Source organism: Zingiber officinale, chromosome 3A (assembly GCF_018446385.1).
Source record: "Zingiber officinale cultivar Zhangliang chromosome 3A, Zo_v1.1, whole genome shotgun sequence".
In the NCBI taxonomy this organism is placed as follows: Eukaryota; Viridiplantae; Streptophyta; class Magnoliopsida; order Zingiberales; family Zingiberaceae; genus Zingiber; species Zingiber officinale.
Window position 1 is genome coordinate 86,869,077 of NC_055990.1, and position 24,067 is coordinate 86,893,143.

A 24,067-nucleotide genomic window follows, 5' to 3' on the forward strand; every position below is an offset into this window, starting at 1 on the left:
CCATATAAATAATATTATTTCCCAACTTATCAGGCCTATTGATTTAATGAACTAAATCTCAGTCATTGATAAATTAAAGAAATAAATACTAAATATATGTGTTTGTCATTATATCGAAATTAAGTGTATGTACTTCCATAATAACAGAGATCCTATTCTTTTATGCAATCAGTATAAAAAGAACAACCTCAATTAGTCCTGCTTAATACACTCAGTGTGTACTAGTGTAATTTTATAGTCAAGATAAACTAATACTAAATCACACTACGACCATTCCAATGGTTTGTCCCTATCCATTTTGGTCGTGAGCTAGTACTATTTATAATTTATAAGGAACTGATAACATGATCTTCTATGTGACACCACACACCATGTCATCTACAATATAAATTAAATGAACAACTACATTTAACATAAATGAAGATATTTGACCAACGTGATTCTTATTTAAAATAAATGTTTATACAAAAAGTTAGGCTTTTAGTATACATCCTAACAATCTCCCACTTATACTAAAAGACTATGCTGCCATACATCTGATTCTCATCCCCTCAACATGCCCATCAAAAGCTCTCGCCGGAAGGGCCTTGGTGAAAGGGTTTGCCAGATTATTTGCTGATGCAATCTTGGTGATAACAATTTCTCCTCGCTTTACGATGTCTCGTATTAGGTGGTACTTGCGCTCAATGTATTTACTTACTTTATGGGCTCGTGGTTCCTTCGAGTTTGCTACTGCACCACTATTATCACATCAAACTGTGATAATTTTGGGTAAACCAGGAATCACATCTAAGTCCATCAAAAAGTTCCTGAGCCATACAGCTTCTTTGGCTACCTCAGAAGCTGCTACATACTCAGCTTCCATGGTGGAGTCTGAAACACACTTCTGCTTAACACTCCTCCATGTTATGGCTCCACCTCCCAAGGTAAACACATAACCTGAGGTTGAGTTACTATTGTCCCTATCTGATTGGAAGTCAGAATCCATGTAACCTACAGGGAGCAAGTCATCTGTCTGGTAAACTAGCATATAATCCCTAGTCCTTTTCAGGTACTTTAATATATGTTTTATGGCAGTCCAATGTCCCTATTCTGTATTACTTTGATATCTGCTAACCATGCCCATGGTAAAATAGATACCCGATCTCGTACATAACATTGCATACATTAGGCTTCCTACAGCCGAAGCATAAGGAACTACCTTCATCTTCTCTATTTCCTTTGGTGTCTTAGGAGACATTTCTTTAGATAAAGGTATTCCATGTCGAAAAGGTAAGAAACCTTTCTTGGAGTTTTGCATACTAAAACGAGCAAAGATAGTATCAATGTATGAAATTTGGAATAAGCATAACATCTTTTTCTTGCGATCTCTTATTACTTTGATCCCAAGAATATGTCCACATTCTCCCAAGTCCTTCATATCAAACTGTTTGGACAATCATACCCTTATGTATGATAATACTTTGACATTGATGCCAATGAGCAAAATATCATCTACATATAGTACAAGAAATGTCACCACGTTTACGCCACTCTTCTTTTATACACAAGACTTATCTAGACACTGAATAAATCCATAAGACTGGATCACTTCATTAAACTGAATGTTCTAAGATCTTGAAGCTTGCTTTAGTCCATAAATAGACCGATTGACCTTACATACGAGATGCTCTTTGCCCTTTGCAATAAATCCCTCTGGTTGCTTCATATGAATGTTTTCTTCAAGACTTCCATTAAGGAAAGTTATCTTGACATCCATTTGTCAAATCTCATAATCCAGATGAGCAGCAATAGATAAAAGAATCCGGATAGACTTAAGCATGGCTACCGGTGAAAAAGTTTTCTCATAATCGATTTCCTCTTTCTGAGTATACCCTATCGCAACAAGCCTCACTTTAAAGGTTTCCACCTTCTCGTCTGCCCCTCTTTTCCTTTTGTAGACTCACTTACATCCAATGGCTTTTACACCATTTGGTGGCTCTACTAGCTCCCAGACTTTATTAGAATACATAGATTTTATTTCAGAGTTCATTGCACTTTGCCAATATGCTGCATCTTTATCTTGAAGTGCTTCATCATATATGCAGGAATCAGGTTCATCTTTACCAGGGATCAAGTCTGAAGACTCTCCCAAAAACATGAATCCATTAGGTTGTCGAACAACCCTCCCACTACGACGTGTCACTGCTTGTAATTATGCATCATTTGTGACACGTGTTGCAGTTTCTTGTGGTATCTTATCTTGTACCGTTGGTACTAAGGTAAATGTATCTTCTCTTATTTCTTCAAGAACAATTTTATTCATGGGCTTGTGGTTCATTACATAGTACTCTTCTAAAAATCGAGCATTGGTGCTAACAATGACCTTCTGATCTTTATGACTATAAAATAAATCGCCTTTCGTTCCTTTAGGATAACCCACAAACAAGCGAACTTCTGTACGTGATTCCAACTTCTTGTAACGCCCGCCCTTCTTACCCAACCAAAGGCGGCGCTACGTTCTTTATACTACTTACGTACATGCTTTGGTTATACTATAGCAGCGGAAGAAAAAAAAACTTTTAAACTATTCATTTTATTTAAATAAGCATGATATCACAGATAAAATATGCATATATTGATTCTATAACTAATCATATTAATCTGTCCGAATCGTTCTTTGCCGAGCCACCACCACACACATCCTTATCCGCTCCTCCTGTTGCTCCTCTAGTTCATCCAGTTCTTTTATCTGCGGTACAAGGAAAGTAAGCTGTGAGCACTCATGGCTCAGTAAGTTCCTTTCCTACTCACTAAAACCGAAAATCATCGTATATTAATATCATGCGTAATATCATAAGCATATAACATACAAAGGTATCATATTCATATCATCATGGCATCATATCAAATCATTAGCTAATTCAAGCACATATGCAGGCAATGCATCATGAATTTGAAAACTTATACTTGTAAGTACTTGAAATTAATATCATTATCATTGGGGATCCCGGTTTGTACCACATACATCATACGTAGGTCCAAGGTAGCAAGTCTTGAACCCTACCATACATACATACTAGGCCCGAGTCTTACTCCATCGACCTAGGGCATCAGAGGCCCATTACTGACGAGGCCTGAGTCTTATTCCATCGACCCCGGGGCGTTTACGGAGCCCACCCTTGGTACAAACCATACAAAGTAATTTATCATGCATAACTATCATATCATATCCTTAACAATCTTTCATGCATTTCATTTTTCATTCTTCTCATTATGTATAGCATTTCATATGCTATTACATATCATGGCATTCACATAATTTCATTCTTCTCATTATGTATAGCATTTCATATGCTATCACATATCATGGCATTTACATATATTTCATTCTTCTCATTATGTATAGCATTTCATATGCTATCACATATCATGGCATTTACATAAATTTCATTCTTCTTATTATGTATAGCATTTCATATGCTATCACATATCATGGCATTTACATAAATTTCACTCTTCTCATTATGTATAGCCTTTCATATGCTATCACATATCATGGCATAACATAAATTTCATTGCATAACATTTCCTAGGTTTCTTTCTTTCCTTTTTTTTTTTTTTTTCTTTTATTTCCTTCACATGGCCGAAACCTACCATTCTTTAGCTAGGTTTTTAAGTAGTCTAAAGCATGAAAACCTAAGTGAGTTTCATGGTAAAATTTACTAAGAAACAAACATATAAATTTAGTTCATGAACAACTTGGCCGAAACATACAAGTCTTTTAACATCTTTGTATCCTACCTCATGAGCATGTTTATTTAAATTTAAGGGTATTCCTAACCCTAAACCCCTCCTTGGCCGAAACATATGGGTGGGTTTCCTTTTAGTTCAAACATCTTCTAAGCAAGAAAACTAATTACATGGTCCCTAACATTTCATAGGAAGAACCTTGTACTAGTTGAGTAAAATAATGAATTTCTCTAGCCTCTTAAAAATATTTTTGGCCGAAATTCTAGGGTTAAGTGCTCCTCTTATCAAGCATCATATAGGTATAAAAACATGAAGAAGAATCCTTTTCCATGGCATAGAAAATCTATCATTTAGTGAAGACTAGTTAAACATCACTAGATTTCGAAAGCTCTTCTTAACCAAATTTTCTCATACTTGTTTCTAGGTTTTAAAATTCTCATAAAATCATAAAAACATATAAAAAGCCTTGTACCACAGGTGAGGGGAAGCTTACCTTCTTCGCTTAAGTTTTCTAGAATTGAGAACTTGCTTGGACCTTTCTTCTTGCTTGCTAGGTTCGGCACCAATGGAGGGAAAGGAGTGGCTAGGTCTTTTGGTGGAGAGGGGAGGAAGAAGAAGCTTCTCCCTCTTGTGTTGCTCGGCAACAACAAGGAAGAAAGAAGAGGGAGGGTGTGAGGAGGAAGAGGAGCTTCCTTCCTCTTGTGTTGCTTGGCAACAAGAAGAAGAAGAGAGGGGGGTCTCGGCACAAGAGGGAGGAGGAGAGGGAGAGGAGTGGAGGATGAATTTGAAGTCACCCCTCCATGCCTATTTATACTAAAATGAGGGGAGGAAATTTGACTTGATTCATCCTCCCCATTTATTCCTCTTCTTTATGATAGGAATATTCTAGAGATATGCCTTGTGAGTTCTCTCTTAATCTCTCTCTTTTCTCTCCTTTAATAAAATTTTCTATCTCTCCTCTTACAATATCCTCTCTTATCCCAATTGGTTAACACATGCATGCATCCACAAGAGAACCAAGGTTCAAAACTTGGTTATGCATATTTTTACTTCTTTTTCTTAAGTAGAAAGAATCCTTTCTTATTCTTAACTACTTAATCCTTCCTCTCTTTACTAATAATTCTCCTATCCCCTTTGGTATCCTATACATGTTCCCTACAAGAGATCCAAGGTTCAATCTCTCTTCTAACATTTTATTTTCTTTTACACATAATAATTCATATATATTATGCATAAATATTTCATACATGTACATATTATCTCTTATTTCTTTCTTTTGTCCACATTAATTCCATACATTTTTAAATCATGTATAGATGATTATATTCTCAACTTTATTTTTCTTTCATAAAGTTTTAATCATCTAAATTCATCTTAATATTTAACATAGAGTATTTACATCCTCTTTTCATTCGTACTCCCATTACCCTTCTAGGCTTTCTAGGGGTGTTACACTTCTAAGGTCTCCCTTCAGCACATGTGCTGGACTCTTCCAAATCCAAATATGTTTTAGACTAGGCTTACGCTTATTCCACAATTCTGTGGGAGTAGAGGGTACTGACTTAGAAGGTACCAAGTTTAGAATGTATATTGTCATTTCCAGATCATTTCCCCAAAATGAATTTGGTAATTCTGAATAACTCATCATTGATCTAATCATTTTCATAAGAGTCATATTCCTTCGTTCTGCCACACTATTCTGTTAGGATGTACCAGGTGCAGGCAGTTGTAATTGTATCTCGACCTCTGATAAGTAACTCCTAAACTCTCCTAAGAGGTATTCGCCACCACGATCAGACCGTAGTATCTTGATACTTTTACCATGACGTTTCTCCACATCAGCCTTGTACTCTTTGAACTTATCAAAGCACTCAGACTTGCGGCGCATCAAGTAAATGTACCCGTATCTCGAATAGTCATCTATAAAAGAGACAAAATATTCGAAATCACCTCTTTTATGGATAGTCATAGGTCCACACAAATCAGAATGAACCAATTCCAACACATTTTTGGCTTTATACCCCTTAGCCTTAAAAGGTGTCTTGGTCATTTTTTCTTCCAAGCAAGATTCACAAGTTGGAAAATTTTCCACCACTAATGAACCCAAAGGTCCATCAGCTATTAACCTTGAATCCTACTTAAGTTAAAATGACCGAGCCTTAGATGTCAAAGATATGTTTGGTTCATTTCTGAAGGTTGCTTCCTCTTATTAAAATTAAAAGATGTGTTATTAATTTCCATTTGTTGCATCGTGGGAGTTATTGGGTTTAGAGTATATAAATTGCTAACCAATGTACCAAAACAGATAACTTCCCTATTTTTCTTGACAACTACTTTATCATCAAAAGAAACAGAATATCCATCCATAAAAATTTTAAAAACTGAAATTAAGTTCTTTCTAAAACTTGGTACATAAAGATAATTTCTCATAATCAATATTTTATTCCTATCAAAAGACAAATAAACATCTCCCACTACAACAATCGCCACTCTTGTAGCATTGCCCATATGGATGGTAATCTCCCCTTCATGTAGTCATCGAGTTTCCTGGAACCTCTGTACTGAATTACAGACATGATCAGTGACTCCCGTATCTACACCAAGTACCGGTAGATAACACCACTAAACATGTTTCAACTACTAGAGAATAAGATATACCTTTATTGTTCTCTTTTTTACGAGGACAGACCACCTTCCAATGTCCAGACTACTTGCATGTGAAGCACTTGCCCTTCGGCTTCTTCACACCTGCTTTCGGTCTAGTCTTTATAGATCGATTCACTTTCTTTGTTGAACCAACTTGTTTCTTTTTCTTCTTTCTACCTTTCGGTTTAGAAGCAGAAACGTTTTCAGCAATGTGAATTTGAGAACTTTGACGAAATAACCCTTCTGCTGCTTGAAGTTCTGTCAGAAGTTCCGCCAACAAATAAACCCTTTTGTTCATGTTGTAGTTCAAGCGGAACTGCTCAAAACTTTTAGGCAATATTTGGAGAATGATATTGACTTGGGTTTCCCCATCGATTTTATCCCCAAGGATTTTTATCTCGTTCAAGTAAGCCATCATTTTGATGATATGATCCCTTACGGGTGCCCCCTCAAACATGGTGGTTGTCATTAAGTTTCTCATAGCCTCTTGCCTAGCAGCCTGATTCTGGTGTCCAAAGAGTTCTTTGAGATTGTACATCATGTCATAGGTAGTAGGCATGGCCTGATGCTGATGTTGCAGCACATTTGACATAGAAGCCAAAATGTAACACCGCGCCATCTCATCTGCCTTGACCCATTTTCTATCACGCTCAATCTCCTCTTCACTAGAATCACTATTAGGCACATTAGGGCAGACCTCTAGAAGTACAAACTTATAACCTTTAGCAATTAGGACAATATCCAGGTTGCATTTCCAATCAATGTAACTGAGACCAGTAAGTTTGTTCTCTTTTAATATAACAGCAATTGGATTGAAGGTCATCCTAAGAATCACAAAATAAATTTTGGTCAAAACTTAAGAATTTAAAATAATATTGATTCCTCAAACAATATCATTTAAACTCACCAACACCTCAAAACACCGTGAATTTTGTATGTCATGATAGTGTGGACGTATACAAATTCAAAAGATTTGTAAGAGGAGGTTTTACCCATTGATTTTATTATCTTGTCATGCTAAATTTATGACAAATAAAATTAATAGTTGGTTTTCTTCGGTCACACAAATAATATCAATGACTCCGATGGGGAGGATACTATTAAATGAGTGTATATCATTACTTGATACTTAGTTCATTAAATAGGATTGTGCTCCTTCAGATGGAGAAGATCACACAAACCTAAATAATTTCCTATAATCATCCATAAAGGAAGTTTGATCTAGTGGTCCGCAAACAAACCCATCTGATATGGAGGAAGACACTTAAAGTCAACGTGCAAGTTTAAGTGCATCACTTACAAACCAGTAATAGAGACCATTGAATTTGATTAAATTCGTCTCCCACTTAGTTATTTAAGATGAGGAATTTTAACATGCAAACACATCACACATGCACAACATAAAAGGCAATAAATATGAAAAATATTTTCCAACTACTATGGCCTTATCCATAGCTATCCTCCATGTGCCGCTAACCCTAGCCGCCAGCCCTAGGGTTTATGTCGTCGCGTCTATCGTGCTTCCTTCTCCGCTGCGCCTCTGGTCCTCAACTAGTACCACTCCTTGCAAGGATACGATCCGCGGCAAAAATAAAATTTTACATTTATCGATCCTATATTTCACAAGGGAATGTACATATAATCTAGGTCGAATAGAATGTAAAATCCTAAAACGAATACAACTCCTATTGTATTTAATAAATATAATCATGCACACACATAAAATGCTCTCGACATGTCCGAGAGTCCAATCACACACAAAACACAATAGGACCATAATAGTTGGATCTAGGATGCCTGCAACCACAGAGTTAGTCTATTTACACATCCTACGATTATCCTGCCTAAATTATGTATGACTTGTGCATAATTAAACTGAAAACTAAACACAGAGGCAGAAACCTTGCTCTGATACCAATTTTTGGTTACTACACCTGGATCCGTTCTGTTTCATTGTACAAAAATTTTGTACAAGCACAGAACATTTCCTAGCTACCCATGTGCTCTACTGAAGTTAAACTTAGATTGTAAATGATGCTTAATATTATTAATCCAAGTTGCTCTTCAGAAGTTAAACTTAGATTGGAAACAAAACTTAACATTTTTACTCCAAGTTTAATCGATGTGTTCTTCAGAAGTTAAACCATATTACAGAAGATGATTAAATATTTATTTCAAAGATTGGCTTCCAGGTTAAACATGGTGAGGCACTAGGCCTTTTTGGGTATGGGATCATCCACCACTTCCTAGACAAAGCCTTTCAAAGAAATTCACCGAGTCCGTCCCTTGGACTCACCGAGCCAGTCGGCTCTCTCCCGTGTCGTCCTTCTCGCTAGCCGTGTCTTTCGCTCGACTTACTATACTCCTAAGCTCCTGCACACTTAGACACAGGGGTTAAATCAAATAGGACATAACTTAACTTATTTAATCATATCAAAATAACCTTAGGGTTTCAACAATTATTTCTCTTTACTTCCTTGGATTAACAACCTCCCTGGTTATAACCAAGTAAATTCACGGTCTCTCTTTCCCTTTAGTTTCTTTTTTATACTTATGCAAGTGTTAGATTTATAAAGCTATAAATCTGAGAAAGGTTTTTGTTTGCTTGATTTGTGCAGGGGCTATTCACCCCCCCCCCTCTAGTTGGCCGCTGGGGTCCTAACAAGTGGTATCAGAGTCAAGACACTTCAGAAGGACCAACTGTCTAACGAAGCACACGAGATAGCCAGACTAAGCATCTACCCACCAAAGTTTGAGGGGGAGTTCGTGAGCTAGAAATGAGAATAGAGGTATTTTTCAAAATAGATTTTGATTTATTATTAATAATGAAATTTAGTTTTGAATCACCCGAAAGCAAGGAAAAGTATCAATGGACACAGAAGGAACAAGCCGATTTCGTGACAAACGGCAAAGTAAAGTTTCATCTGTTGAGCATCCTACCGCTACAAGATGTCAACCGGATCGGAGCTTACAAGTTCGCCAAGGAGCTCTAGGAAAAATTCTTGGAACTTCACGAAGGAACCTCGGAGGTGAAACTTGCAAGACTTACTTTGCAATTAGCTCACCAACCTTCGATTTGAAGAAGATGAAACCATTAGACACCTTCACTCGAGGATTAAGGACCTCATCACCGGACTTTTGAATCTCAGAGAAAAGGTAAGCAACGAAGATTCGCTAAGGTACGCTCTTAATGCATTCCCTAGAAATACAAAATGGGCATCATTAGTAGATGCCTACTATATCTCTAAGGATTTAGAATCTGTTACCTTAGAAGAGTTATTTTCAACTTTTGAAGTCTATGAATCAAAATGTGTAGATACGAAGAAGGAGCCGAAGCTCAACATTACCTTTAAGACAACGATGGACGAACAAGATTCAGAATCCTTTCTTGAATTATTTAAATATAAAAAAACTAACCATCTGTAGGGTAGAAAGAAAAGAACAATTAGATGTTGCCACTGCAATGAAAAAGGGCACGTTAAAGACAACTGCCCTAAGTTAATGATCAAGGACAAGAACAAAGGAAAGAACAAGAAGCATGTCCAATCTAACAAGTACAAGATGCTAAAGATGACGTGGGATGAAACATCATCCGAATCAGATATTGAAGCTTTCTCCGGACTTACGTTAATGGAAAACCATCAAGAAAATGAAAGTGAAGCAAGCTCGTCCGAAATGAGCATTGAAAGCATCGATAAAGGGGGAGCTACATCAGATGAAAGCAGCAGTTCAGGGGGAGTTACGGATGATGGGATCGACAAGGTAAGTCAGGTATGATCTCTGTCTCTTGATAAATTATTCAAGTTTATTAAAAAAATTTCAAAAGATTGCTGTAAGCTGGAAAAAGAAAACCAAGAGTTAAAATTAATTCTAGCTAAATCTTTTCCATTAGAAGAATTTGATAAAATAAAATTATAAAATATTAATTTACAAAAAGAAATAAAATACTTGAAAAATCATGCATGCTCACATACTCAAAACAATAAGAGATATTATAAGTTGAACTGGTATTTAAATTTCTAGAAGGGATAAATTAGGAAAATTTCTCAAAAATATATTTCTAAAAGATTTTTAATTAATCAAGTTGGAAGGAACCTGTATTGGGTTCCAAAATCTTCTATAAATTAAACTTTAATTAGACTTAGAGCTTTAAGTGAGTAGATTAAATATTTGATTTCCTTAAGAGGTTTTGTCTAGAAAGTGATTGTTACTCCAATAACCAAGAAGGCCTAGTACCTCGCCACAGCCTGGAAGTCAATTAATAAAATAAAATATTTAATTAACTAACTGATAAAGCAGTTAATGGTAATTAATGCTTTAAAGAGTAACTCAAACATTTTGTTTTAACTTAGAAAGTTTTTGCAAAACTTAAAATTTCTAAAATTATTGCAATTTTTTTTTTGTTAAGTGATATCAAAATTATTTTCAAAGTTTTAAAAAAAACTTGATAAGTGTTTCAAAATGTTGAAAAATTAGAGTTTTTTTAAAAAAACTAAAAACTTTCTTATTTTTGAAAAGTTACCCTTAGATTTTTTTAGTACCCCATTTTTTATATTGATCAAAGGGGGAGAAGAGAAAATTAAGTCTAGGGGAGGTAGCATATTTTTTTCACTTTTTGTACTTTATTGTAAAATTTATTACTTTTACTTTATGTTGGTTTATCCTAACTAAACTTGGGTTGCTCACATAAAAAAGGGGGAGATTGTTGGTACCCAAGGTAGTTTTGATGTGATCAAACAAGTTAGGTTATGTCCTATTGTGTTTAACCCTGTGTCTAAGTGTGCAGGAACTTAGGAGCACAGGACGTCGAGCAAAACACGTGGTTAGCGAGAAGGACGGCATGGGAGAGAGCCAACGGGCTCGGTCTGTCTGAGGGATGAAGTGCTGCGGAAGAGTACATCGACGGATGAGAAGGGAGTGTGCGGTGTTTCCAAGGGACATGAAGTCAGAGCGGAATATTGCTCGAGGAGCAAAAGACGCAGCTACCCTAGGGACGAAAAGCTGTGGAAAAGTACACTGGCAGATGAGAAGGAAGCATGAGCAATTCTGAGGGACGAGAAGCCGGAGCGAAAGCTTGCTCGAGGAGAATGTCGTAAGTTGGGTTCTGGTGAGCCCTATTCTGAATGGCTGAAATCACCCAAGCAATCGGAGCTGGAGCGGAAGACCAAGACCGAGGCGAGCGGATCTGAAGAAGGAGGTCCGGACCAAAAGTTAGCAAAAGGTTGACTTCTAGGGCTCGGGGTGCCATGACCAGTCCGGGGTGCTTGGACTAGGACGGGGCGCCTAGAGCCAATCCAGGGCGCTCGAAACCCAGTTCTTAGCCAATTCGACATGACGTTTGAACATTGCGTCAAGGATAAAGTTTTATCCCATTCCAGCACCTGGAACGCTTCCAGGCGCCCTGAGTAGGGTTATAAAAGTAGCCCTGCTCCCAGAAGCTAAAGAACAAGAAATACTCAAGCAACACTTGTTGATGCTTTCATTTTTGTTTAGTTTCATCATTTTTTTGCTTTCATTGCTGTAAAGAGGCTTTTCCGCATGAAGGAGAAATTAGTGTGCTTTACATCCATGGATTAACAACCTCCCCGGTTATAACTAAGTAAATTATCGGTGTCTCTTTCCTTTTAGTTTTTTTATTATACTTATGCAAGTGTTAGATTTATAAAGCTATAAATCGGAGAAAGGTTTTCGTTTGCTTGATTTGTGTAGGGGTTATTCACCCCCTCTAACCGGCTGCCAAGGGTTCTAACACCGCTAACACAAGGCATGGTCAACAGGCGGATCGTACAACGGAAGCTTCCATTGTCTTATTAGGGATTTGCATGCTCTGTTATGACATGGTGTCAGAGATACTTTTTTGACATGTCCTTTCATGGGATAGTTAGAAAAGCATGCCCACACCTTGAGGAGTGTGTACGTCTCCTGCCAGGGTACTATATAAAGGGGGGTCCATGTGCTGGCTGAAGTACGTGTTATTCATTATTCATGCTTGCGCTTATTGATGCTCCACTTTCTTCTACTATTCCGGTGACTGACTTAAGCGTCGGAGGGTCATCGCCAGGGACTCCTTATCTGGCTTAGCACTGACATTTCTTGTTATTGTAGAGCGAAGCAAAGTTTACATCCAGTCAACACAGAAGCCACCTCCCCAGCCAGCCATCTCCGCGGTTTTCAAACAAGATCATATTGGATCAACTTTGACCTACTTGATATTTTACTCTCACATCAAACATATTGATCAAACATCGAAACTCAACTCAAGTTTGATCAACCTTGACTAGAGGTTGATTTCTCTAATAATCTACTTTTTTTTATGTTCGAAAATATGTTTAAGTTAGGCTAATCCATTAGCCCAACATCTTACTTCTAGACTCTTTATTCTCTCCCTTTGGCATACATCAAAATATCACTACAAAATTTCATTCTCCTCCATGCCAACCATCATAATTTCATTCCTTAATTCAGAAAGTTTCTCTCCACTTAAGGAACTACATTCCTTCTTCTTAAATCATTTTTCATGCCTTTAAGATGGACCTCCTCTCAAAACAAGGTTCCTTAATTCTTTGGATGAAAGAGTCATTTTCTTAAAATGTTTAGTAAGATTAGATAATTTTAAAGGTAGAGTATCCTTAACATGTATTTTCTTATGTCGAGTGTTGGAAATTGTTGTGGTTCTTCATTAGTAAATTAAATATCGTTGAGATCCACATTCAAAGTAAATATTTATTGAGAATTAAAATTGAAAGTGATTGAGATTTCAAAATTTAGAGACTAAGTAGAGTGAAAATAATGAAATCAATTACTTATTTATAGAGTTTGAAGAATAACAGACATTAAATCGTAATCATTAATAAGAAAAACAATCAAATAATATCAAAATAATATCAACCTTTTAATAAAATTCCAATAGTTGGAATTGATTAAAAAAATGAATCGACAGTTCAAATATCTGGTTCACGATTCATTTGGGGTCAAAATCATTACCGACCCAAACGACTTTTGTGCTTGCACATAATGCACGTCAACGGGCACTAACGAGCTTGATCCTTCCGATGATCAAAATAGCGTTGGCAAAAGAAAAAACAGCAAATAAAAAGAAGAAAAACATTAGTGTTAGCCCCCTTTATCATGAGCTTACTTTCCTATTTATAAGGACATGCTCCCAAACCCTAACGAGCTATGTATCATATCTTGGGCCTACTCCATGTGGGCCGAATCTGTTGGGTTGGAAGAGAAGCAGAGTCCCTGGTATGAGGCTCAATTCCATTCGAGCCGAGGGAATAAGCACAACTTATTCAGAGGAAAAAGTATCAAACCAAGTGCTTCATCGAATTAGTGGCAATGCAAAACTTCAACAAGTAGACTTAACTCAACAGTCAACAACACCAAACAGAAGAAAACACTGAATTAGGGTTTAGAATTTAGGATTTAGCTTCCCAATCAAAATGCCGTTTTTCTTTCTCTGCTTTTGCTGTCCTTTTGCAATTCACCGGGAAACCACCTCCTTCTTATGCTCTGCCACCAGTCTTGCAGTGTCCCTCCACCAGCAGATCTCCCTCTCCTTGTCTCTCAGCCTCCGTTCAGCGCACCGCAACGCTGACTCCAGCTCCACAATCCTCTCCCGTTGCCGCGCCTCCAGCACTTCGTGGAGCCTCCGCTCGAGCTCGATCGCGCAAACCCCGCAGTCACTACCGCTGCATGTTTGTTCCACCATTAACTCGCCATTGAAGCCTAATTCGCCAGAGCTGCCGGAGAAATTGTTGCTGCTGCTCAAGAATGAGGATTCCAGCTCCGAGATGCCTTCTTGTCGCCTCGCCTGGAGGAGTTGATTCAGTTTTATGGTCAGCTCGTGGGGTGAAACGCCAAACTGACTGCTACTCGCTGCTGCATAATTTGCAGTGAGGCTTTCGCAAGCTTGAGGATGATTCTCAAGAAGCAACTGCAATCAAATTTTATTTAGTTCGAGATTTGTTAATACCGTTTTTTTATGAAGTAAAATGATCAAGAACACACCTCCATTGAGGCCTTGCCATCGAAGCTCCACTGCAAACGTTCTAATTGTTCTTGCAGCTCCATTTCCATCTCATCCATCTTCAGACACCTTCTAACTCTCCGATTCCTCTCGTACTTTTCTTCTTCCTCAGCCTCTGCTCGTCGTAGTGCTTCATCTTCCTCTCTGATTGAGTTGAAGGATTCTTCATCGTCTTGTGAGATCTGACAATCACTTTTCTTCACGTTCGTCACCGAAGAGGCGTGATTGCTGGACTCTGCGCTGTTGTTGGAAGGAAAATCTCTACTTTGGAGCTCATCTTTAATGTCCTTGAGTAGAATCTCCATCTCTTGTCGCAGTTCCACCATCTTGTTCATCTCGGCGGCGCTCCTCGCGAGGAGGTAAACGAGGCCTACTCCCATTCCCAGATTCAAGGACCGCTCGTCGTTGATTTTTCCTGAAAAAAATGGAGAAGAATTTGTAATTTTTAAAATGCACATTGTATTTTTCATAAATATAATGAATTATGATGATTTTCTCGCCAAAGATGGAATTTTCTCGCTATTTTCAGGTCGAAAACGAGCAGAAATGGTGAGACCTGAGTTGACGGCGATTTCCGGACGGCTTCCGGCAGCTTCGATTGCCGTTTCCAGGATGGCCACTGCAGCCGGTGGTGCTTCTCTCTTCTCCGTCTCCTTCCTGTTGCCAGCGCTGAGCCTAGGCAGCCACACCCGGCAGCCCACGACCTGCTCGCCGCCTTCTGTAGCGGCGTTTCGGGCCTGAGACGGGCGGAGGAGAGGAAGGAGCACCCGGGATATCAGACTCCGAGGAGAAAAAGCCTCGAAAGAAGCAGCAGTGGTGGAGGCGGCGGCGGAGGTAGCAGAAGAGGAAGGCGGCAGGCGAAGGCAAAGCTCCCGCCTTTTGGCTCGCCTCACCGCCTCCATCTCCCGGTCGAGGCTTTCCTCGAGGCAGTCAGATACTCTCATCTCCTCCGCCACTGGAACCTCTCCCCCACCTTCCCCCGGCGCCACACAGAAGCAGAGCACATTCCCCTGTTTCAGCGAAAAAGTCATCGTCATCGTCGTTCTAACCCGAGGAAGACGATGCCGAAATCCAGAAATGCGAAGGGTGAATCACGAGACGATGATTGCTTCGCCTACCATGATTTATAAGCAACGGCGGAGGAGAACGAGGAGGAGGAAGAGGCGGAGATCGGCGGGCCCACCGCCAGCGAATTGCTCTGCTGCTTCCCGGGAATGCAACTGTCGGCTTATCCTCACGGGTAGTTAATGCAGACTCTTCAATGCCCGCGAAATCGTTATATGGCTGATGTCCAATTTTTAACTCAAATTATTATACTTCATTACCAATATTATTTTTTTAAAAATATATATTTAAATAACTTGAGCACGTGATGTATCTTTAGTAAGCATACATTTTATAAAGAAATAGAAGGGATTAAAGAGTTTATAGAATCATTAAGAGATTTAATACTCACCATTTTAGACATTGGGGCGGCAACTCTTCTCCGTCGCTTTCTCACTGTCACTATCTTTCTTAGGGCTATAAATGAATTAAATATTTGTGAATAAATTTGATGTTCGACTTGGTAAAAGTTTATTTATCTTCATTCAATATACATAAGATTAATTAAACAAACAAACTTGAACAGCTCGTTAAGCTAAACAAACAAACTTGAACACATATGTGTTCAGCTCGTTAATGTCCTTGAACAATGTTCATGAACAATGTTCATGAACCATATTCATTAATAAAATCATTTTCAATATGTTAAATAAACAATAAAATAAAATAAAATAAAATAAATTTAAATTATCAAACCAATCAATCAACTAAAAGTTTCAAATAATCAAATAAGCTTGAATTGAGAACTTGTTAACATCTAAACGAACCAAGCTCGAACCAAGCTCAAACCAAGCTCAAGCCAAGCTCAAATCAAGCTCAAGCCAAGTTTGAATTAAGAGCTTGATAACATCTAAACAAACCAAGTTCAAGTCAACCTTCAAACAAGTTCAAGCTCATAAAAAATAAACCAAGTCAAGTTTGAACACTCATTTCAAAAGTTTGGTTCATTTTAAGTTTGGCTAAGCTTGACTTGGTTACCTTATCAAACAAGTTTGAACACCCCAAAGTTCAGTTCGGCTCGGCTTGTTTACAGTCCTAATCTTCCTAATAGGTTCTCATAGGTAAGTTGATTTCTCTAATATTCACTTTCATTAGTCCTATAATTAAAAATAGGTTGATACGGGCTATAGTGAGTGGGTTTAGGAGATGATGTGGATATTAAAATCAGAGTGAGGTGGCGGTCAAGGTTAGGACAGGGTGATGTTCATTACTGGTTCTATTGATTGCCCCGCATTAAAATATTGGAAGCGTGCCCGAGCATTTCCTGAGTAGGATGCTTAGATGGGACCGACCGGTTATAAACCTGATCAAACATACAGCTTCCTATGTGCGCTCGATCGGGCAAAGTCTGAGGGAGCTTAAGGGTATTCAGCCTTATAAAAATCTTAGCATACGATAGGTTGGGTGAAGGCCGAGCGAACATAAAACTTCCTGTGTGCACTTGACTGGGCAAAGCCCGAGCGAGCTTAAAGGTACTTAGCCTTATGAAACTTTTATCATATGATCAGTCAGGTGAAGGCCGATCGAACATAAGGCTTCCTGTGCGCATTCGACCGGACAAAGCCTAAGTGAGCTTAGGGGTACTCAGCTTTATAAAACTCTTAGCATACGATCAGTCAGGTGAAGACCGATCGAACATAAGGCTTCTTGCGTGCGCTCGATCGGGCAAGGCCCGAGCGAGCTTAGGGGTACTCAGCCTTATAAAACTCGTAGCATACTATCGATCGGGTGAAAGTCGATCGAATATAAAGCTACCTATGTGTGCTCGTCCGAGTAAAGCCTGGGTGAGCTTAAAGGTACTTAGCCTCATGAAACTCTCAGTAATACGACCGGCTTAATGATCGGCCGAGATGCATTCAACAGAAAGTGTTCTCAATAATACGTTCGACTTAGTGACCGACGGAGATACATTCAATAGAAGGTGTTCTCAGTAATACGACTGGCTTAATGACTGACCGAGATATATTTAACAGAAGGTATTCTCAATATACGACCGACTTAATGACCGGCCGAAATATATTCAACAGAATGTGTTCTCAGTAATACGACTGGCTTAGTAACTGACTGAGATATATTCAGTAGACAAGCAATTGACAACATTAGAATAGCCTGGCAAATTTGTCGGGAAATATTCCCTTGAAGCTTCTTCATTAATTAATTATTTACAATGATACACTCCTTCATGTATTTCATCAGGGGCCCAAGTCATAAACGGCAAAGGAGATACATCTAAGGTAGAAAAAAGATTTCTCGGAGGATTATTGCATGACATCTATGTTGTACTTCTCTCATCTTCTAACAAACTCTAACAAACCGGGGGCCACCTCACGATCGCAGAGATTATGTGAGGTGCTATAAAAAGGGGAATCCTCTCTGTTGGCAAGGTACGTAAATATTTGCATCTAAAACCCTACTTTCCTACACTTTGCCTATTATTCTTCTTCCACCTTTAAGAGAGAAGACTGACTTGAGTGTCAAAGGGCCTACCCAGGGATTCCCACCCTGGTCTTATGTCATTAACGTTTTGTTGGCTCATCTAATTGTGCGTAGGATCGTTGAGGAGTTCCTTCATATCTCGAGAATCTCATTATTCGTGGATCAACCACCCATCAGAGCCAGCGCACCATCTCATCACCTTCAGACAGGATCATAGGTAAATATATTATGGGGGATATTTTACCCTAACATAACAGTTCTTTACATATGATCTTGTTTGGAAACTAAGAAGATGAAATAATCAAAATGATGTGGCTGAAATGTTGACCGAGTTGCCATAACCTAGAGGGGGAGGTATGATGGGATGTCTTTTATATTGGCCAAGTCATCAGAAGTATCTGGTCAACGCTACCTGTAGACAGCAATTGGATTGCCCCAGTCCCTAGTATCTCGATGCTCGAGGCAGGTTCTAAAAATATACAAGGAGATGAATAAATAGTAGAATAATGAAGTGCGTGGAGAATAAGATTGGAAAATGTACTCTGGCCCGGGGGTGCGCCTTCTAATACACAGTGAGTTAGTTAGGTCATGATGTTGATCGAGTCGTCATGACCTGGAAGAGTAGATAAATGTGCGTCAGATGAGGAGCTTGATTTGATGGCATGAAACTGGATGTGGTATGGATCCGGAAAGTGATACACAGGCTAAAATATAACGGCTACATGTAGGCCGAACCATGACACATAAGCCGAACAACGTGAAGACCGGAACATAGTCTCGACTCAAAGGTCGGAATACAATGTCGACTCAAAGGCTAGAATACAATAGTGAGGTGAACCGTCGCGTTACTCGAAGGAGGTTGGATTGCATCCAAAGCACATGCTAACACGAATCGGGGGTTGGATCGGGGCTAAAAGCGTGTGACAACGTGGATCGAAGGGCGATGGCATGCATCGAATAGCTTCGGCAACTAAAGCTAGGCGCTGGCCGCTAGAGGCTGCATCAGAGGCAGGCAACGGATGCTGGTCGCTAAAGGCTGCATCGGAGGATGGTGACGACCACTAGAGGTGGAGTGAGAGGCAACGACCGCTGGTGGCAGTGTGGAGGTGGCAGCCACTAGTAGTGGCGTGGAGGCGGCAACCGCTAGTAGCGGCGTTGAGGCATTAACCACTGGTGGCAGTGCAAAAGCAACAGCCGCTAGTAGCAGCGCTGAGGCATCCATTGATGGTGGCGTTAGCGTGGAGAGGGAGAGGGAAGTGGCTACTAGTGGTGGTGGCTACTACTGCCTTTGGTGTGGAGAGGGAGAGGGTAGTGGCGACGTGCCTGAGAGAGAAGCTAAGGGGCTCTGGTGGTGTGAGTTCAAACCGGCCTCCTTTTGAAAAAGCAAGACCTCCCCTTTTCTCTGTATGTTATCCTCCTAACCTATAGGAAAATGTCAAAACCAAAATGACCAAATTGCCCCCTCTATCCATGTGGGCTAATCCTAATTAATTGGATCACAAGCCTCCCCTTCAAATCTAGTCAAAGGAGGTATGAGTCCGACTGACTAGATAGTCCATCACAAAAGCTGAATCACTCCCGAGTACAGGGTCAGATCGTTGAGCTCATTGTATATCATCTTGCTAGGAGCTATAGTGATGCTAACCGAATGACGAATGCAGTGTCAGGCGAACGACGATAGTGGTGTCGATCAAATGGCAGTAGCAGTGCCTTGTGAGGAACAAAAAATAAAAAATAGTGTCGAGCAGATGCTAAGCAAGCGATTAGGCGAATATCGAGTGGAGCAATCGAGCTAAATGTCGAGAGGGTGATCAGTGAATGTCAAGCCATGGCCAAGCTATGCCGAACGAGAGTGGATCTTGAGAGATTGAAGGGCATAAAGCCTATGTAATTAAAGGAAAATAGGAGCGAAACTCGTGAACTGAGTGGGAGCGGATCCTGAGAGATCAAAGGGCATGAAGCTTGTGTAATCAAAAGCGAGCAAGAGTGAAGCCATTGAGCTGAGTGAGAGCGGATCTCGTGAGTGTTGGTTGGTCCTAGGAAGATTGTACCGGTTCCACTATACAAAAATTTTGTACAATTGTCGAACCTTTCCTAACAACCTATTGTGTTCTTTAGAAATTAAATTCGGAATTGCAAACAGAATTTAACATTATTGATTCCAAATTTAACTTATCTGTTCTTAATGATTTAGACTTGGATCGTAAGCGGAACTTAACACTATTGATCCAAATCCACCTATATTATAAATTCTATTAAATATTAATTTCGAAAATTGGCTCCCAGGTCAAACATGGCGAGGCACATGACCTTCTTGGGTATGGGAGCATCCACCACTACCTCGACAAAGCCTTTTAAAGAAATTCAATATTTAATTTCCTAAAATAACATTAGGTTTAACCAAAAAGAACAATCGAATCACAAATTCGAAAAATAAAAAAAACACAAACTCGAATCACAAATTCAAAAATCTAGAATCATATGCCTCTAGTGTTTGGAATTCATACAAAGAAAAACTAGTATGATGCGAAAAATAATTACTAGTTATACATTTCTTTGTATGCAACGACCTCTTGATCTTCTACCGTATTCCTCTTCTTATCTCGGACATTGTGTGGGCAACGATCTACCGAGATGAGAACCACCCAAGCCCTTCTTCTTCCTCCTTGCAAGTTTCGGCCCCCAAGACTCCACCAAGGATGTAGAGGTTCGGCCACCACCACCAAGCTCCAAGGGATGCAAGAAATAAAAACCTCCTTTCTCTCTTTCTTCTCCTAGCTTGAACTGGCCACCAACAAGAGCTCTAAGAGAGGGATGAAACCGACCACTAAAGAAGAAGAGAAGAGGAGGAGAAGAAGCTCTAGGGCCAGCAACCACCAAAGAAGAGAGGGAGGAAAATAAAATAGAGTTGTCATCCATGAAGGCACCTCTACCCCCTCTTTTATAATCCTTGGTCTTGGCAAATAAGGAAATTTAAATAAAAACTGCCTTAATTCCTTTGCCATAAAAAGGAAAATTTAATTAATTAAAACCAAATTCCTTTTCTTAAATCATATGTCCGGCCACCTTAAGAGCTTCCAAAATAGGCAAGTTTTAAACAAAAATTAAAACTTCCTTATTTGTTTTTGAAAATTTTAAAAATAAAATTTATCTAATAATTTATCCTTTCATGGTTGGTTATAAAAGGAAATTTTATAAATTAAAATCTTTCTTTTAAACATGTGGATGATTTCCAAAAAGGAAAGTTATCTTTAAAATTAAAATCTCCTTTCAATCTACAAATAAGGAAAAATATTAAATCTTTTCTTAATCTTTTGTAGAAACTTATAAAAGAAAATATTTAATTTAAAACCTCTCTTTTTAAATCATGAACATGATTATAAAAAAGAAAAGTTTTATCAAAATTAAAATCTTTCTTTCGATCTACAAATAAGGAAAAATATCAAATCTTTTCTCAATCTTTTGAAGAAAACTATAAAAGGAAAGATTTAAATTTTAAACTCTCTTTTAAAACCATGGAATTCACATAAGAAAAATTTTAAAAATAAAAATCCTTTTAATTTTCTTAGGGCCGGCCACACCATGCTTGGGCTCCAAGCATTGGCCAGCCACCTACTTGGCTCATCCTATTGGCCTTGGCCGGCCCCATTAGGATGGGTATAAAGGTGAGTAAGGGTGGGTATAATACTTTATAAATAAGAGGCTACGATAGGGACCGAGAGGAGGAATTGATTTTGGTCTCCCAATGAAAATAAGCTTCCCGTGTTCGCCCTGAACACTCAACTTAATTTCATCAATAATAATTCATACCACTAAAGAATTATTATTGAACTACCGCACCAATCCCAAATTACATTTTGGGCTCTTTCTTACTATGAGTGTGTTAGTCTCCCTGTGTTTAAGATGTCGGATGCTCACTAATTAATTGAGTTACTGACAACTCATTTTAATTAATGTCTTAGTCCAAGAGTAGTTCCACTCAACCTTATCGTCATGTCGGACTAAGTCCACCTGCAATGTTTAACATGACAATCCTTATGAGCTCCTCTTGGGGACATTATCAACCTAAATTACTAGGACACAGTTTCCTTCTATAATCAACAACACACACTATAAGTAATATCATTTCCCAACTTATTGGGCCTATTGATTTGTCAAGCTAAATCTCACCCTTTGATAAGTCAAAGAAATAAATACTAAATATATGTGCTTGCTATTATATTAGGATTAAGAGCACACACTTCCATAATAACTAAGATCTTGTTCTTTTATTAAGTCAGTATAAAAAAAACTTACCTTAAATGCTCCTACTCAATACACTTAGAGTGTGCTAGTATAATTTATTAGTCAAGATAAACTAATACCTAATTATACTACGACTATTCCAACGGTTTGTTCCTTTCCATCTTAGTCGTGAGCAACTGTTTATAATTTATAAAGAACTGATAACATGATCTTCTGTGAGTGACACCACTCACCATGTTATCTACAATATAAATTAATTGAACAACTACACTTAGCAAATAAATGTAGACATTTGACCAATGTGATTCTTTTATTTCAAAATAGATGTTTACAAAAAGCTAGACTTTTAGTATACACTCTAACAGTGAGCTGAGTGAGAGAAGATCTCGTGAACTGAGTGGGAGCGGATCCTGAGAGATCAAAGGATACATAGCCAAGTGGGTGTGTAGCCCAAGAGATCGAAGGGCACGAAGCTTATGTAATCGAAGGCGAACGGGAGAGAAACTCGTGAACAAAGTAGGTGCGGAGCCCGAGAGATTGAAAGGCATGGAGCTCATGGGATACTCTGGTATGAAACTAAGAGAGATAGCTCGACCCCGAACGGGGGAGGTTAAGGCCTGAAGAAGACATTGATAGAGATATTCTAGTTCACTATAAGTGACAGTACTCTAGTTTGAGGGCAAGCTCGCTTATAATCAGACCGAATGACTTGGGAGTCTAGAATATAAACACCAGAGCAAGCTTGCTTATAACTCGATTGAGCAGCTCGAGAGTCTGGAATATAAATGCGAGGGCAGGCTCACTTATAACCCTGCCAAACAGCTCAGAGTCTAGAATATAAGCGCAAGAGTATGCTCACTTATAATTCGACCAAACGGCTCGGGAGTCTGGAATATAAACGCCAGGGAAAGCTCACTTATAATGTGGCTGAACAACTCGGGAGTCTAGGACATAGTGTGAGAGCTTGCTCACTTATAACTCGGTTGGCTGCTCGGGAGCTTGAGACATAGCGTGAGAGAATGCTCACTTATAACCCAATTGATTGCTTGGGAGTCTAGAATATAAGCGCGAAAGAAAGCTCGCTTATAACCCGGCTGGATGGCTTGGGAGCTGGAATATATGTTTGAGAGCAAGTTCACTTAAAATTCAGCCAAACAGCTTAAGAGTCTGGAATATAAGTGTGAGAGCAAATTCGCTTATAACGTGATCGAACAACTTAGGAGTCTGGAGGCACGATATATGACCTGAATTCCTTTGAAATATTCCGGTTCTAGATTGGTGGCAATACTTCAGTCCAAGATTGGTGGCGATAGATCGACCCCAAATGGAGGAGGTGAAGCCCCTAGTCTCTAATTGGGAAGTTGTCCCCCTAGTGTCTAATTAAGGATCTAGGGCAATAGTCTCTGATCATGGAGTTAGACCTTTACTCTCTGATCGAGGAGTTACAATGGATCCTATGGCCGGAAGGGAAAATATAATAGAAAAACTAATTTGCTAACTGGCTGAGGATCTAACTTAGTTCCTCGACTCCCGAATACCCATAGAGTGAGGGGAGAATATAATGTGTTCATCGAAGTCTACCGGGATCATGTTGATGGCAGAGTTTTTCAGTGTCATCCATGTTTATGTTCCAGATCAGGGAAAGTTCTCAAAGATGGCACCACATATGATCCTGTCTTAAAGCTAAGAAGACGGAACTACCGGAATGATGTGGCTACAATGTTGACCGAGTTGCCTAACCTGGAGGGGGAGGATATGATGAGCTGTCTTCTATGTTGACCAAGTCGTTAGAAGCCTTTGGTCAACGATACCTGCAGACAACAACTGGGTTGCCTCAGTCCCTGGTGTTGGGGTTCAATCAAAGTCCCACAT

General features: G+C 39.1%; 1 protein-coding gene across 2 annotated transcripts; it reads right to left on the minus strand.

Annotated features, from left to right (window-relative positions):
* Positions 1 to 13,696: 13,696 nt before the first annotated feature.
* On the minus strand, positions 13,697 to 15,637 carry LOC122053872 (protein POLAR-like 1). 2 transcript variants are annotated; one of them, XM_042615795.1, is made up of 4 exons: positions 15,529 to 15,637; positions 14,967 to 15,420; positions 14,392 to 14,825; positions 13,697 to 14,317 (listed from the first exon to the last, which is right to left on the minus strand). In XM_042615795.1, the coding sequence occupies exons 1-4, from the start codon at positions 15,529 to 15,531 to the stop codon at positions 13,865 to 13,867; spliced, it is 1,344 nt and encodes a 447-aa protein (XP_042471729.1). In that variant the 5' UTR covers positions 15,532 to 15,637; the 3' UTR covers positions 13,697 to 13,864. The 2 variants fall into 2 exon arrangements, with proteins under 2 accessions (XP_042471729.1, XP_042471728.1); XM_042615794.1 differs by lacking the exon at positions 15,529 to 15,637 and having other exon boundaries at positions 14,967 to 15,497.
* Positions 15,638 to 24,067: the final 8,430 nt, after the last annotated feature.

Excerpts from the sequence above, each read along its gene's own strand:
- LOC122053872 (XM_042615794.1), bottom strand. The coding sequence starts at position 15,447 with ATGACGATGACTTTTTCGCTGAAACAGGGGAATGTGCTCTGCTTCTGT. Across the intron at positions 14,826-14,966 it reads GGAAATCGCCGTCAACTCAG|GAAAAATCAACGACGAGCGG; the intron begins GTCTCACCATTT and ends CATTTTTTTCAG. Across the intron at positions 14,318-14,391 it reads ATGGCAAGGCCTCAATGGAG|TTGCTTCTTGAGAATCATCC; the intron begins GTGTGTTCTTGA and ends ATTTGATTGCAG.